This window comes from Canis aureus, chromosome 6, assembly GCF_053574225.1.
Source record: "Canis aureus isolate CA01 chromosome 6, VMU_Caureus_v.1.0, whole genome shotgun sequence".
NCBI lineage: Eukaryota > Metazoa > Chordata > Mammalia > Carnivora > Canidae > Canis > Canis aureus.
This window is the reverse complement of record NC_135616.1, coordinates 58182216-58196803: the sequence shown is the minus strand read 5'-3', so window position 1 is coordinate 58196803 and position 14588 is coordinate 58182216. Positions and strand designations below refer to the sequence as shown.

General features: G+C 41.8%; 1 protein-coding gene across 4 annotated transcripts in view; it reads right to left on the bottom strand.

Annotated features, from left to right (window-relative positions):
- The window catches only part of PAPPA2 (pappalysin 2), a 269963-nt gene that overhangs the window by 142621 nt on the left and 112754 nt on the right, over positions 1–14588 (bottom strand). For all 4 annotated transcript variants that reach the window (XR_013382038.1, XM_077901785.1, XM_077901786.1 and 1 more), the window contains 2 exons: positions 5173–5466; positions 2737–2929 (listed from right to left, as the gene is read on the bottom strand). Coding sequence is in view for 3 of the 4 variants with exons in the window: in XM_077901785.1 (XP_077757911.1) it covers positions 2737–2929; positions 5173–5466 (487 nt within the window). In the remaining variant the exon portion in view is untranslated. The remainder of the gene's footprint in view (positions 1–2736; positions 2930–5172; positions 5467–14588) is intronic.

Genomic DNA, 14588 nt, shown 5'->3' with positions numbered 1-14588 from the left:
TCCTCAGATACATCAAACCCTTCTCACAGCTCGCTGAAACATGCTCTTTTCTCTCCTGACAAATAGCCTTTTCAAGTCTCTCTGCTTAGCAAACTCTTACTCATCCCTCAGAGCCTATTTAAGTATAACCTTTGTAGTGGCACTTAGTTTTACTCCTCTGCATGGCAGGCACACTATCCTCTATGCACCCACTGCAGCCTCTGGCTCCTGTCTTCAGGCATTGCTCTGTGGTTTTGAAAATCCCACTCCCATTCTCTCCTTTGCCTGTGTGCAGGTCCAGACCAAGCTCTATTCTTTCTATGCCCAGCAGTTAGCACAGAGACCAGCCTCAGCAATTCCTCTGTGAGAGCTTGTTTCATGGGCATCCCTGAGACTATTAGCACAGCATACAAAGAGCCCTTTAACCACTAAATAACAAGGGACATCACTTGATGAGGCTCATCTCTGATATGTAGAATGTTTTTAGAAGCCCAATTGTGAATGAGGCATCTGAAAATGAAGACATCAAGTCAAGGCCTCTCACAGAGAGAGAAAAAATGAGTATCTTATAATACACTAGAAAAATAATATACTTGTTAAATAGAGGTAATAATTATGTTACCAGCTCCCTTTTTTTCCCAGTTGCCATTTCTCAGCACCTTATATGTCTGGCATTGTGTAACTAGGTGCTTTTCATAAATCATTTCTAATCCCTACAAGAACTCTGTGGTTACAAATGAGGACACTCAGGCTCAGAGAGATTAAGTCAATTGGCTAAGGTCACAGCAAGTTCCTTAATTCCTTTGAGCAAGCTCCCCCAAACCATCAAGCGTCCAGTACTTTGGCAATGAAAAGGTGCAGTTAACTCCAACCTCTGACTCTGGTCAGCACCCACTTCTAGTGTGGACACAACTCCAAACCACATTTCCTTGATGTACTTGGCCTCTCCGGGGCCGCTGCTGAGTGCGTGGTTGGGCTCCTCTCTGACATAAGAATTCCAAACACCTACTGGGGAGGAGTAAACATAACTCTAAGCATGACTCAAATCGCTGGGTACGTGACGTGAGTCTCCCTGACACACACGTTGGGAGGCCTCCATACTGTGGCCCACCTAGCTGAGAAAAGGAAGCAAATTACAGCCTTTTCTGCCAACAGAGTTGCAGCATGCCAGTACTGATGTCTGCTTTATCGTAACGTTTGTACCAGAAGGAGAATTGAAAGATTAAATTGTTTACATGTGTTACATAAACTGATATAAAACTCCAGTGTGCACATGCCCACAGAAGACTTACTGTTCAGCCAGTCTGACCAGAGCCACACAGGGTCACACTTGCAGGAAGAAGATTCTTAAACACATCACAACATCACATTTGTTGACTCACAGATGGAGCCTATGAAAGCTTGGGCGCTGATAATCAAAACTGCTTTCTAGGATTGTTAAGTTCTAAGCGATGCTGCGCATTAAGTGTACGTCGGGTATTGAGGACAGGTACCAAGATCCAGAAGGCTGGGAGCACCACTTTGAAAAATGATTCACTTGCTTCCTCTCATCCCTGTGTCCCCCTGTCTTCTCTCCCAGGCTTTCAGGAAAGATGTAGGACATGGAAACATGCCCCAGGGACATCCAGCTCCATGGCTGGGGCCTGATACCCAGTGGGGAAGTATGACACTTAGAAGAGGGGTTACCTGCCTGCTGAACACGAAAGCTCGAAATGCAAAGAAATAATTTATTCTAGGTTTCCCATTTCTGAAATTCCAGTGGATGCCCCACATTCGCCTCTACTCAGTTGTGGGGGTCTTGGGCTTGCCACCGTCTGTTTCTGTGCTTTGGATTTCTCACTCACACAGCAGGAGTTGTGTGTGCTTACCTCAAGCACTGAATAACACAGCTTCAGGGAACATATCTGGCCCAGCGCTTCCCACAAAGGCGGCCCCATATACAAGAGCTGCTGTTGTTATCTAAAATACAGTGGAGCTTCAAAGTGGAGAGCCTGCACGGGCCACAGGGATGGAGTTCTGGCCCTGCTCGGATAAACCACATTCCCCCATCCTCCCACCAACTGTCAGATGAAATGCTTTTCCTATCTTCTCTCCTTTTTACAAAACTTTCCCCAGTATTCATTTATACCAATACACAAAGAGTAAAGAAAAGCTCATTTTAGATAGAATGATTCCCTTAAAAAAAAAAAAAAAGTATCAGGCGTCCGAAAATACACAGATAATGATGGTTCCACAGAGCAGTAGCTATAAGCAGGAGAGTTACCAGGTACAACAGGAAGAAGAGAAGGCATTAGAAACACCACAGAAGCTGGTGAAGGCCCTGTGCATAGCCTGCCACCCCACCCCACCCTGCCCAGAACTGCCTGAAGGAACGCACCTTACCTTCTTCCCCCAACACCACTGTGTAAGTAGCAAGGCTCTGCTCCACTCTCACACCAGGCAGCAATGACTGACCTGGACAGGTAGCAAATGCCACCTCTTCATGGCTCCTAGAAGCCTGCCAGATAGGACATTCTGAAGGAAACACATGACAGGCCCCTCACCAAGGAGTGAGCACATGCGATGAGCCATGGGAGAGCCCTTTGAGCTCTGCTAAGGAGGTGAGGGCTGAGCAGGATGGCAGGGCAGCCCTGAGCAGCGGTGTACCTGTTTATCATTCCAAACTGGGGCTCCCCTCACTTCATGCTCTTCCCCTTGTGCATAAGAAATGCCACAGAGAACACAGAGCAGCTCATCTGTGGCAAGCGCCTCTCTCACCTGTCATACACAACCCCACTAATTGGAGGAAGCCAGTGGATGGTGAGGGATGTGTGGGTCTGCCCGATGACCATGGGTGGGATGGGAATGGGGGTGGGCTTCTGACTTTGAGTCCACTGCTGATACACAAGATCCAAATAGCAATGCATCCGGGCCACTTGGTTAGGGGTGAAGCTGTCGGTGCAGTCATCATCTGTGGAGATAAAATTTTAAAAAAGGAAGAAACAGAAAGATATAGGTCTTAACCTGCAAAGACCACCAAGGCAGGGTTGAAGTCTGCCTTGCTTGCACCCTAAGTTTCTAGCACCCAACACAATGCCTCACACTTACTGGCGTCCATAAAGTCTTGTCAAATGAATAAATGCATTCTGTTCCGGAGAGTATCTAAGTTGCAAGGGCAAAGAGAAGGCAGAGAATAGCGCTTGCTTATCCCTAAAGCAGTACCGTTACCTGGCTATTGGGCTGAGCCAGGGTGAGACTCACACCCCGGGGTAGATTGCTCGGAACTGATGGTTACTTATTCAGGAAACCACAAGATGGCAGTGTTTCAGCATATGGCCTTTTTATTCATGAACTTTTCTGGAGTTGCAGACACCTGCTTTATGCCCAGTGACTCTGCCAAGGTTAGGGAGGATTCAGTGGAGATGCTCAAAAAAAGAGTGAGCCAAAACATTAAGGATGCAGTACAACTGGGAATGGAGGTCCCAACCTTATTTTTGGAGCCTGCCACATCTCCCTGTTAGACACAATTTTCATAAAGCTGGAAAAGGAGTTATCCTAGATTCAGAGCCTTTTTAAATGAAAGCACACCAGTCAAACACTGTCCCCTATTTCTTAGATGTTTTCTCTGCCCACTTCAAAGCTAGTAATTAAAGAGCTCTGTCCTCTACACCCCATTGTCTGGTCTCCCCTGGCAAGGGCCACTGGGATGCTGGTCCTTATGAATTCAATGCACCTGAATTACATACCAAAATGAGACATGGATGGAAATACATTGATAAGTCACAACGGGACCAGCTCATCACTCTTTTCTTCCCTTCAGATTGAGGCATAACCAAGGTCTTGTGTTTTATTGGTTTTGGGGTTTTTGTTTTTTTGGTTTTTGAGGGGGTTTTTTTGTTTGTTTTGTTTTGTTTTGTTTTGGCTAGTCCTAGAATTTATCACCAAACAAGCCCTTGGACCTTACAGAAAAATCATCTCCTTCCTTCTCCCTAGAATAATCATCAAATCAAATCAGTCCTTACTTTTAGAGATAAATTTGAGTCCCTTGTCAAGAGACTATGATTAGTACTACTTTTTGCCAGAAATGAGGAAGGTAAAAGAGGACAAGGAAGAGGCATAATCCAGGATAATGACCAGTGTAATAGGGTTGTTCTCAGAGCCAGGAAAGTAGTACCATTTTTTAAATCAGACAGGATCTTTTTTTTTTTTTTTTTTTTTTTTTTTTTTTTTGTAGGTAATCTAACAATCAGCCCTTGGCTAGTGTTTTGGAGTTGTTTTTTTTTTTTTTTTTTTAAGATTTTATTTATTTATTCATGAGAGACACAGAGATAGAGCGAGGTAGAGACTCAGGCAGAGGGAGAAGCAGGCTCCATGCAGGGAGCCCAATGTGGGACTCGATCCTGGGTCTCTGGAATCACGCCCTGAGCTGAAGGCAAATGCCCAACCGCTGAGCCACTCAGGTGTCCCAGCCCTTGGCAAAGGTTGGAAGAAACAAATATGATACCTTAAAAAAAATAACAAAATAAAAAGGAATCCTAAGCTTGAGCTTAAAATTAACCAGGTCCACTTTCTTGACCAACTTAAAAACAGCACAGAGCCACCTTAACTCAGAAATTTCTTCCCCATCACTGTTGGAGTCTGCTTCAAAATGAATGCCTAAGAACATGGGCAAGAACAAGAATAGTCAAGTTCTAAAGGTCAAAGGAATCTCAGGAGACCTTTTGGTTTTGTCCCCTTTTTAAACTTTCCAAGATAAGGGATGCCTGGGTGGCTCAGTGTTGAGTATCTGCCTTCGGCTCAAGTCAGGATCCTGGAGTCCTGGGATCAAGTCTTGCATTGGGCTCCCCTAGGAGAGCCTGCTTCTCCCTCTGCCTATGTCTCTGCCTCTCTCTCTCTCTCTGTGTGTGTGTCTCTCATGAATAAATAAAAAATATTTTTTAAAAATAAAATAAACTATCCAAGATAAAACTGTATTTTTCTTTCAACCTCTAGCAGAGATTCCAGTCCACAAGACCCCTTAATATCTTCATAATTCTTTAAGTTCTTCAAAGATACAAGAAAAAAGAACATACCATGATAAATACACTTCAGCGTCCTGGTATGAATGACTGCATAGGCCTCTCTACCTCCCACACCTCCATGCCCCACCCCAGCCACAAAGGGCCCCTCATATAATCTTAATAGAAAATATTCACATCGAGACTGTTGTGGTACCTGTATAGCTCATGTAGTTACTGAATGGAGCCCCTGGGAAGTGGGTGAAGCCACAGGTATCATTGGTAGGCTCTGGGTCCTGGCACAGCTTACTCTTGGGAGTAGGGGCAGTGTCGGCACAGAGGTCCCCCGTATCCATGGATGGCACTGTCTCCCTACAGGGGTCATCACAGGATTCCCTCTCACTGACCCCTTTGAAGACATGGTAGAGTCCCAGGACATGTCCCACCTCATGGATCATAATGTTGGTATGGCCAGGCATGCCGTAATAGGCTGGGTTGAGGACAACGCCACCTGCAATGGAAGGTTTGGAAAACATCTCTAAGCATGTAATGAATAGCAGCCCTCTGGTCCTTAATTATGTCTTCTGGTAAACATCGTGTTCATTTCAGCCTCTAAGGGAACACTTTATAACTTCTAGTGGCATCCAGTCCCTGCTCTTCCATTTGGTCACAAACACCCTCTAAACTAATCAATAAACATGTCTAGAACCTCTAACATAGATGAGTGCTGTACTAGAAAACAGGGATAGCAATAAAGACAACATGACATGACAGAGGGCCAGGATTCTCAGACCTGGCTACATATTAACTTCACCTAGTGAAGTTAAAAAACACAAATGTCCTAAACACCTAAATGTGAGACCTAAAACTATAAAAATCCTAGAAGAGAGCACAAGCAGTAATATCTCTGACATTGGCAGTAGCAACATTTTTCTAGATAGGTCTCCCGAGGCAAGGGAAATGAAAGCAAAAATAAACTATTGGGACTACATCAAAATAAAAGCTTCTGCATAGTGGAGGAAGCAATCAATAAAATTAAAAGACAACCTACTGAATGGAAGAAGATATTTGCAAATGACATATCTGATAAAAGCATTAATATCCAAAATATATGAAGAACTTATACAAATCAACACCAAAACCAAATAATCCAATTTAAAAATGGGCAGAAGAAATGACCAAACATTTATTCAAAGACATCCAGATGACCAACAGATACATGAAAAGATGCTCAACATCACTCATCACCAGGGAAATGCAAATCAAAACTTAGAAACTTAGGTATCACCTCACACCTGTCAGAATGGCTAAAATCAAAAACACAAGAAACAGTGACTATTGGTAAGGGTGTGGAGAAACTAGAACCCTCTTGCACTGTTGGTGGGAATGCAAACTGGTGCAGACAAACAGTATGGAGTGTCCTTAGAAAGTTAAAAATAGAACTACTCCACTATTCAGGAATCGTATCACTGGGTATTTACCCCCAACATACAGAAATACTAATTTAAAGGGACATGTGCACCCTGATGTTTATAGCAGCATGATCTATCTTAGCTAAATTATGGTAGCCTAAGTGTCCATTGATAGATGAATGAATAAAGAAGAGATAGCATATACATATATTTACAATGGAATATTATTCAGCCTTTAAAAAGAATGAAATCTTGCCATTTGCAATGACATGAAGGCAGCTAGGGAGTATAATGCTAAGTGAAATAGGTCAGTCAGAAAAAGGCAAATCTCATATGATTTCACTCATACATGGAACTTAAGAAAAAAATGAGCAAAGGACAAAAAAGAGAGAGGGAGATAAGCCAAGAAACAGACTCTTAACTATAGAGAACAAATTTGGTTCCCAGAGGAGAGGTAGGGATGGATGAAATAAATATGTGATGGAGATTAAGGAAGGCACTTATTGCAATGAGCACTGGATGATGTATGGAATTGTTTAATCACTGTGTTATACAACCGAAACTAATATAACACTGTATATTAACTATACTGGAATTAAAATAAAACAAAAAATTAAAACTCTATTACACTGTTGGTAGAAATGTAAATTGGTACAATTATGGAAGAGAGAATGGATGATCCTCAATCTATGTTTTTAAATTATAATTAATTCATTTCAAAGAAATAAGCTTATATGCAGAAGCAAAAACAAAAAACACAGATGTCCAAATGCTAGCCCAGATGAAATGAATTCAAATATTCAAAGAGGAGGATATACACCTCAGTATCTTTTGAGACTTCTCCAGTTGAGAGCCATTGATCTGGGTGAAAGCACACAGTGTTTAGAGCCAAGAAGTCTGGGTCTGAATCCTGGTTCTCCACTATCAGCTCTGAGTCCTTGAATAGCTATTTGACCTTCTGGAATATTAGTTGTATTTTCTGTAAAGTGGAGATGGCGGCACCTACTTCTTGGTTTTTGTGATTTCTAAAGACTTTGACACACCATTGGAGTTTAATAAATGACAGTTGTGTGTTCTTCTTCTGATTTCATAACCCCTACCCAAAAGGAGCCAACAACCATTGAGACAAAAGACAAATCCAACTAAACTACCGTGCAATTCAGAATGTCAGAGGCCCTATAGGTATATGCCCTTCCCACCTAGCTCCCCAAAATCTCTCTGACAACACCAAGGGAGGTGTTTCAGAGAAGAGTTCATTGGATCCAATCTGGGTTTTGATGAAAGTCATGGTAACATTTTAATCTCACAAAAGGAAAGGCTAAAGACCTCCAAGTGCCCCAACTTCTATGTGTCTAGTTTCCCAATCCCATCTTTCCAATCCAAGATTCCCAATCCCTGCTTCCCTCCTCTTCCCATGTTTAAAATCACTTGACCTTCCTTCTTCATCTCCAAAAATTGTCAGTATCAGGTCTCATCCTAATCTCTAGGACCTGAAACAGGTCATGTCAATAGCTCTGGACCAACACTCTGGTTGTGTTTCCAGGCTGCCCCTGCCCCTCTGTCTCAGGTCTGATCCCAATTCCCTAGACTTGCTTCATTCATCCTATCTGAGCCCTCCCTCTATCAATAGTCTACTGAGTATAACAGTTCCTCCAAAACAATAGCCCTGCCTTTCTTTCACAAGATTGTATTCCAAGGATTATGTCTCATTCTTGAATTCTAGGTGATGCCCTATAGATAACTACAGAAATTATTTTATGTGCAGAACAGAATCATAGGATATGTGGTGCCATGCCCACTGGCTTCTGCAATGAGCAACTCAATCTGCCCATTTAGTGACAACCTTACTTCAAATGGCAGTTTCTAAATTCAAGTCCCAGCTTCTACTGTCTACTCAGACATGCTGATATTAACCAAAGCATGCCAAAACCCGTCCTGAAATATGTCCGCTCTCACCTCTAAAACAGAGCTAGATCTTATCTCTCTTGTTTATCATTCCTATCACTTCCAGTAAAAGTTCTTATTCTCCAACATTAACCTTTTTTTCCCTTACATAAAATTATTTCCTGTATATTTCTTTCATTTATGCATCATTATGTCAACATAAAGTAATTTGAAAACAGATTTCAGTAACAGCCAGCATGCCCAGTATTTGAATAAAGACAGCAAAATACAGTATTTCCACATTTCAAGATGCAGACTCCTTCCTGCTTACCTCTGTTGCAGCAGGAATCATCATCATTCATACACCAGGATGCTCTCAGCTCTCCTTCATTCATATCAGCAAAGGTGCTCTAAGAGCACAGGGTTTGTAAATGCCTTCACTGCCTTACAGCTTCCTCCACCACACCCCTACCCCCTACAGCCTTAACCTCTTTCCTCCTTTCCTTCCCTCACCTCTAAGCAAGGTTTGGATTCAAAAAACCAATCTGACAGAAACAGGACTTTGAAAGGCTACAATTCACCTATAAAGTTGAAGTATCCACACTGAGTTCTTCCTAAACCCTGTGGTATCCCATGGTTAAGTACACCCACCTCCTGCAGATTTACACCTCCCTGGAATCTGCCCTCAAAAGCCCTACAGCAGTTCTGTTTAACCCTTTACTTCCCAAACTCATTTGAACACAGATTCTGTTTGAGGTAGAATACCTTTTGATATATGGAATACTAGATTCCTTAGAGCACAATTCATGGAACACTAACAAGGACAAAGAAAGCTCCCAATCAATAGTCATTTTCTACCCATTGGTATGGTCGGTCCATCCCAAGTCCTCTTGGGATCTCTTCCAGTGGTAGAAGAAAGGGGTTACAGTTGAACAGAAATAAGATTAGGGGAGAAGGGATGGCAAAAATAGGAAGATACAGAAGTTTGTACCTCAACCCCAAATGAGATATTTCCAAATCTAGGATATTCTCTTTCAGTAAACCACCTCATGTATAAGGAGATGAAGAAGAATAAAAATGCAAGTCCTCAACACATCCAGCAAATCTCCTCCACACCAATGACAGTTGGCTTTTCTTCCATAGCACTCTTAATGTACATTCCCCAAACAGGAGAATTTAGATTTAACCACATAGCACTTAAGTTTTAATTAAAAACATAAACCTTTAACACACTTACTGTTAAATAGTTTTTTTCCAGGAAGATGGGATTTTTGCCTCCAAATCATTGTATGGAACACAGAATAATGAGCTTAGTTGCTATGTGTGTGTTAGATAGAATATTGTATGTTCTATTTTAGAAGTAAGTAGTCTCTGTACACTAATACATGTTGAGGAAAAAGCCTAAGGTCCTCTTATAGTAATTCTTCTGGCTAGAGCCCAAGTGATTATGGAATCACACTGGAGTGGAACTTAAGGAACTTGGAACATGGTGTTGACCTTAACTAGCTGTACGACTTGGCTCTGCTCTTTCACCTTTCCCTAGGTTATCTGCAAAATAAGGTGGTAGCCAGGCTTATCCCTAAGATTCCTTCCTATTCTCATCCTCTGCCTTTAAAAGCTAACATTTCGGACTGTGTGAGACGATCATAAATATCATGTGAAGAAAAACTTGTATTATCGTGGACGGTCATCCCCTGGCCCTGTAACTTGTATTCCATGACCCCCACCTCTCAAGAGCCTGAAGAGAAGGGAAATGCTGGACAAGAGCAGACGCAGGCATTCTACCCTTAGATCTACAAGAATTTCAAGTGATCCAGATTCACTGCCTGCTGGTCCTCACTCCCTCCCCTTCCTCTCCCATGTGCATGGGGTCTCATGAGGTTCTTCTAATCACTCTTTATTCCAACTAAACAAACTTGTGAAATTATTAAGGGAGTGGGTTTTAATCACACACATACTTATATATCCATGTGGGTAGGAGAGGAGAAACATTAATTTATTTCATGGTTTAGTTTATAAAAGTTCTTTAACGTTTTAATAAAAATCACACACACACACACACACACACACACACACACACACACACATTCACCTCAAAGCCTGAGTGAAGCATAAAGACTTGCTGCCAAAAATCCAAAAAGAAGAATGTGAGAACTTCTTTTCATTAAGAAGGAATAAGACCTGATAAAAAAAAATAAGTAAAAACGGAGTCTCCAGAATAACAACCCCCCTCCTGCCCACTCTGTTATTTGGGTCTGACCAAGGAGGTTCTGAGGAACTGTGATGAATTCCCACCTACTGAGGGAAATGTGCAATTCTTTCCAGGAGTAACTTAATAGGAATAATAAAAAAAAATAGTACAAAATGCTACTTTCCAGTTTCTATTCTATTTTAATATCCAAACAAAGCAGCAATACCTTTTGATGCTGATACCTATGCCCCACACTTTCTTCCATTTCCATTACTACTAGCATGAGTAAGACTCTGAGTGGTTACAGTGGGTCCTTACAGAACTTCACAGAAGCCTCTCACACAAGATGACCTTTGAAGTGACATGGGCTCCTTCTTTGGCTGTGGACACTCACTGGAAATTTATTGATCCTTATCCTTGGGAATATTCCTTAAAAGCCCTCAAGGCTATTTACTGATCTGTTTCATGGTAATATGAGAGTTCCTACCTCAAAGGGTTATTATGGAGATTGAAACAGTGATGTAGACAAATAATTATTTAGCTTGTTTTCTGGAATAAAGTAACCCCAAATGTGTACTAGACCATTTGTCAATATTACTATAATTATATAATGTAGCCTGGCCACACAGGCTCATTTGCCCCCATCCCTGGTTGGCTTCCTCCTTACCATCTTCGTTCATCAGGAAAATGGGAAGGCTAGGGTCTGACCACAAACAGGGCAGACTTTCCAGAGTGAAACCAGGCATTGTTAGGCAAAGGAGACAAACACCTCTACATGAGGAGCTCTGATTTGCCCTTAGGCTGCTCACACTTTATTTCCATGTTATTCTGCTCCTGAAACCCATGGGCACCCAGAAGACAGACAAGACTTGGACAGAGTTACATACAGAGAAGTACCCATTCAATCCATAGACAACATACTGATATTCAAAAATTATTTGTGATAGCTTAAAATTAGTGATTGTATATGGAAAGGAAATCTTATAAGATTGAACTGTTAGTTCAATTCTTCACAGACCTTGCTGGTAGGTCAGATTTACACAAGACACCTTTTTTTCCTGTAATGCTAATAATATTTTCCTCCTCCTTCTCTAGTTATAGAGAATATAATTATCATTTCTTATACTCAAAACCACTGTTCATTTTTGTTTCTCCTCATCTTAGAGAATAAAACTAAAACACAAATAAGGGATTAAATATAGTGGTAGAATGGGGGGATGAGATTCCCTTCCCTACAATTGAATCCCTTTCTTTATGTTCTCTGCTTTTACTTGCTACATTGAAACAGGAAGTAGAAGAAAGACATGCCAATATATGTTTTCAACATTATCTTCATTCTTCAATCTTCACCCTAAGAAACTACCAGATACTACCTTCATTCACCTCCCCAACACCTGTCCAACAAGGCTGCCTAGGAACTGATGACAAAATCCAGGAGTGCCTACTCAGGGGAAACTTTGAAGCAATAGTGTGAATGGAGGGCAACATTTTGAAAATACTCACATTTTATCCCAGTGGCTCCTGGCCCATTACCCCATTGCCAATTCAGAAGCCAGGTTCTTCTGTATTCACCCATTAGCTCACTAGGAGGTACAAGATGAAGTGAAAAGCAAAAAAATGAAGCCATTTTCTGACTTTGAGATTTCCAAAGTCTATGCCATTTGGGCCCTAAGGAGATGCAGGGTTTAGCTAGCATGTTAGGTGAATGAAAGGCAGTGATCCTTGCTTCACATTACCAATGCCATCATCACATCTTAGCCTGGAACAATTTTTTCTAAGCTGGAGGAAGAGAAAAGAGATAAAAGGGAAATAATGGGAATATACAGATGGTGGTGGGTCCAGATGAAGTGCACTGTATTCTGTATTTCAATACCCCAGTAAAAGGATTTAAAATAGGTACATGTGATCTGATAGCAGGGGGATCTTGCCTTATTCCAGTAATGGATTCCTGAGTAAGAGTCCTTGGTCTAGAGAAGATGGCTATAAGGGAAGAGAGACAGAGCTTCCCAGAGATTCCCTGAAGGTGGGACCCTGTGATAGAAACAATGGCCATCTCATATGACAGCATCCCTGACAATTAAGGACAAAATTAATCCTTTCCCCTATAACCTTGGCATTCATAAGCCATCTCTGGAGTTAGATACAGCCCTGGGCAAAAGAAGCTAATAATAAATGTCTACTGTCCAGCTAAGTAGGGGCTCAAAACAGAAATTAAATTTAATTACAGAAGGATAAATAAAAGCTATAGTTCTTGCATACCTGAATGTATATGCTGAGACTTAAAGTCAGTACCACTAACTTGCACATAGTACATAATATGAGTGGGGCTCCTGGATGCAGCAACTGGTGGCCACATGTGGCACAGCTGTTGCTCAATGGACTGACAGGGAAAGAACAAATACAGTCTTAGAAGACCTTTTAGCCTTGATTATAAGGGACAAGCTAGGGATCCCTGGGTGGCGCAGCGGTTTGGCTCCTGCCTTTGGCCCAGGGCACGATCCTGGAGACCCAGGATCGAATCCCACATCGGGCTCCCGGTGCATGGAGCCTGCTTCTCCCTCTGCCTATGTCTCTGCCTCTCTCTCTCTGTGACTATCATAAATAATAATAAAAAAAAAAACATATAAGGGACAAGCTAAAAAATAGGACAGGGTTGCTGTGTGGTCTAGGAGATGGTACAGGGGAAGAAATAAAGGGGAAGTTGCTGATTAAAAGATGAAGTCTCAGTAGCAGAGAACTAAAGTCCCAAGGTGATGCTGCATTCCCATGTTGCAACTGGCTTTTCCCAGCTTTAGTACAAGACCGCCAAAGTGGCACATAGTAAAAAGAATGACTCCCAAAGCTACTTTTATTTTAAAAGAAGAAAAAAGCAACACAGGCAGTTTGAGGAAATGACACTAGTTGAATGACTTTAAAATAGTTCTGTAAAATTTTTAGGGCTGAATTTTATGTGGCCATAAAACAAGGAGGTTGAGGGCTGGTCTGCAGGTGCCTACATAATTACTTCGTTACTGGCTAAAACACTCTTCTAAGCATACTCTCCACAATGAAGGGACAAACCTAACAAAGTATGCGTAGGGACTCAAGGTAAGGGAAGAAAGTGCAGAGGTAGACTGACAGCCAAGGGGAGAGAAAGAAATAGAGAAGATTTTTAAAAAGAAGAGGTCACAGGAGCTAGAAAATGAAGCAGGCTTTTAACAAAACTAGCCCAGAACCCATTCATCAACTCTTGTATCGGTTTCTTAGTTTTACAGCCTGTGCTCTCATAGAAGGAAGTCCTTGTTCTGAACAAGGCTGAACCAAGACAAGAATGCATAGAGGGTGAAGAGTTTACAGTCTGATGTCATTTTCTGTCTTCTTTTATACTCTCTCAGCCACTCCTGTTGTCAAGTATCAAGCACTCAGGGTTCTCTAGCCACCCCCACACATGAGAAAAATAATCCCATTAATAAAACTGGAAGATGTTATTCCTGTTATTATTCTGGGCATCAGAGACAATATGTTAATCCTTTCTTGCTGTGGATGAGGGTAATGCTACACACACACACACACACACACACACTGGTACCAGACTTTTAGGCAACAAAGAGTTATGAATGGAAAAAATATTTTAAAAATTCATTAATAAATGAATAAATCAGCACTTCCTGAACATCTATTCAATGTCAGTTACTATTCTAGGCTCCAAGGATTTAATAATTACTAGGTCATATTTTAAAAGAGGAGATCTTTGGGGACGTCTAGGTGGCTCAGTGGTTAATCATCTGCCTTTGGCTCAGGTCATGATCCCAGGAATTGAGTCCCACGTCAGGCTCCCCACAGGGAGCCTGCTTCTCCCTCTGCCTATGTCTCTGCCTCTCTCTGTGTGTCTCTCATGAATAAATAAAGTCTTTAAAAAATATAAAGATAAAAGAGGAGTTCTTTGGGGTGCCTGGGTGGCTTAGTTTGTGAAGCATCCGACTCTTCATTTTAGCTCAGGTCATGACCTCAGGGTCATAAGATCAAGCCCCACACTGGGCTTTGCACTGAACATGGAGCCTGCTTGGGATTTTCTCTCTCCCTCTCCCTCTGCCCTTTCTCCCCCACCTCACCCCCTACTCAGATGCTGTCTCTAAAAGAATAAAAATAAATAAATAAATAAATAAA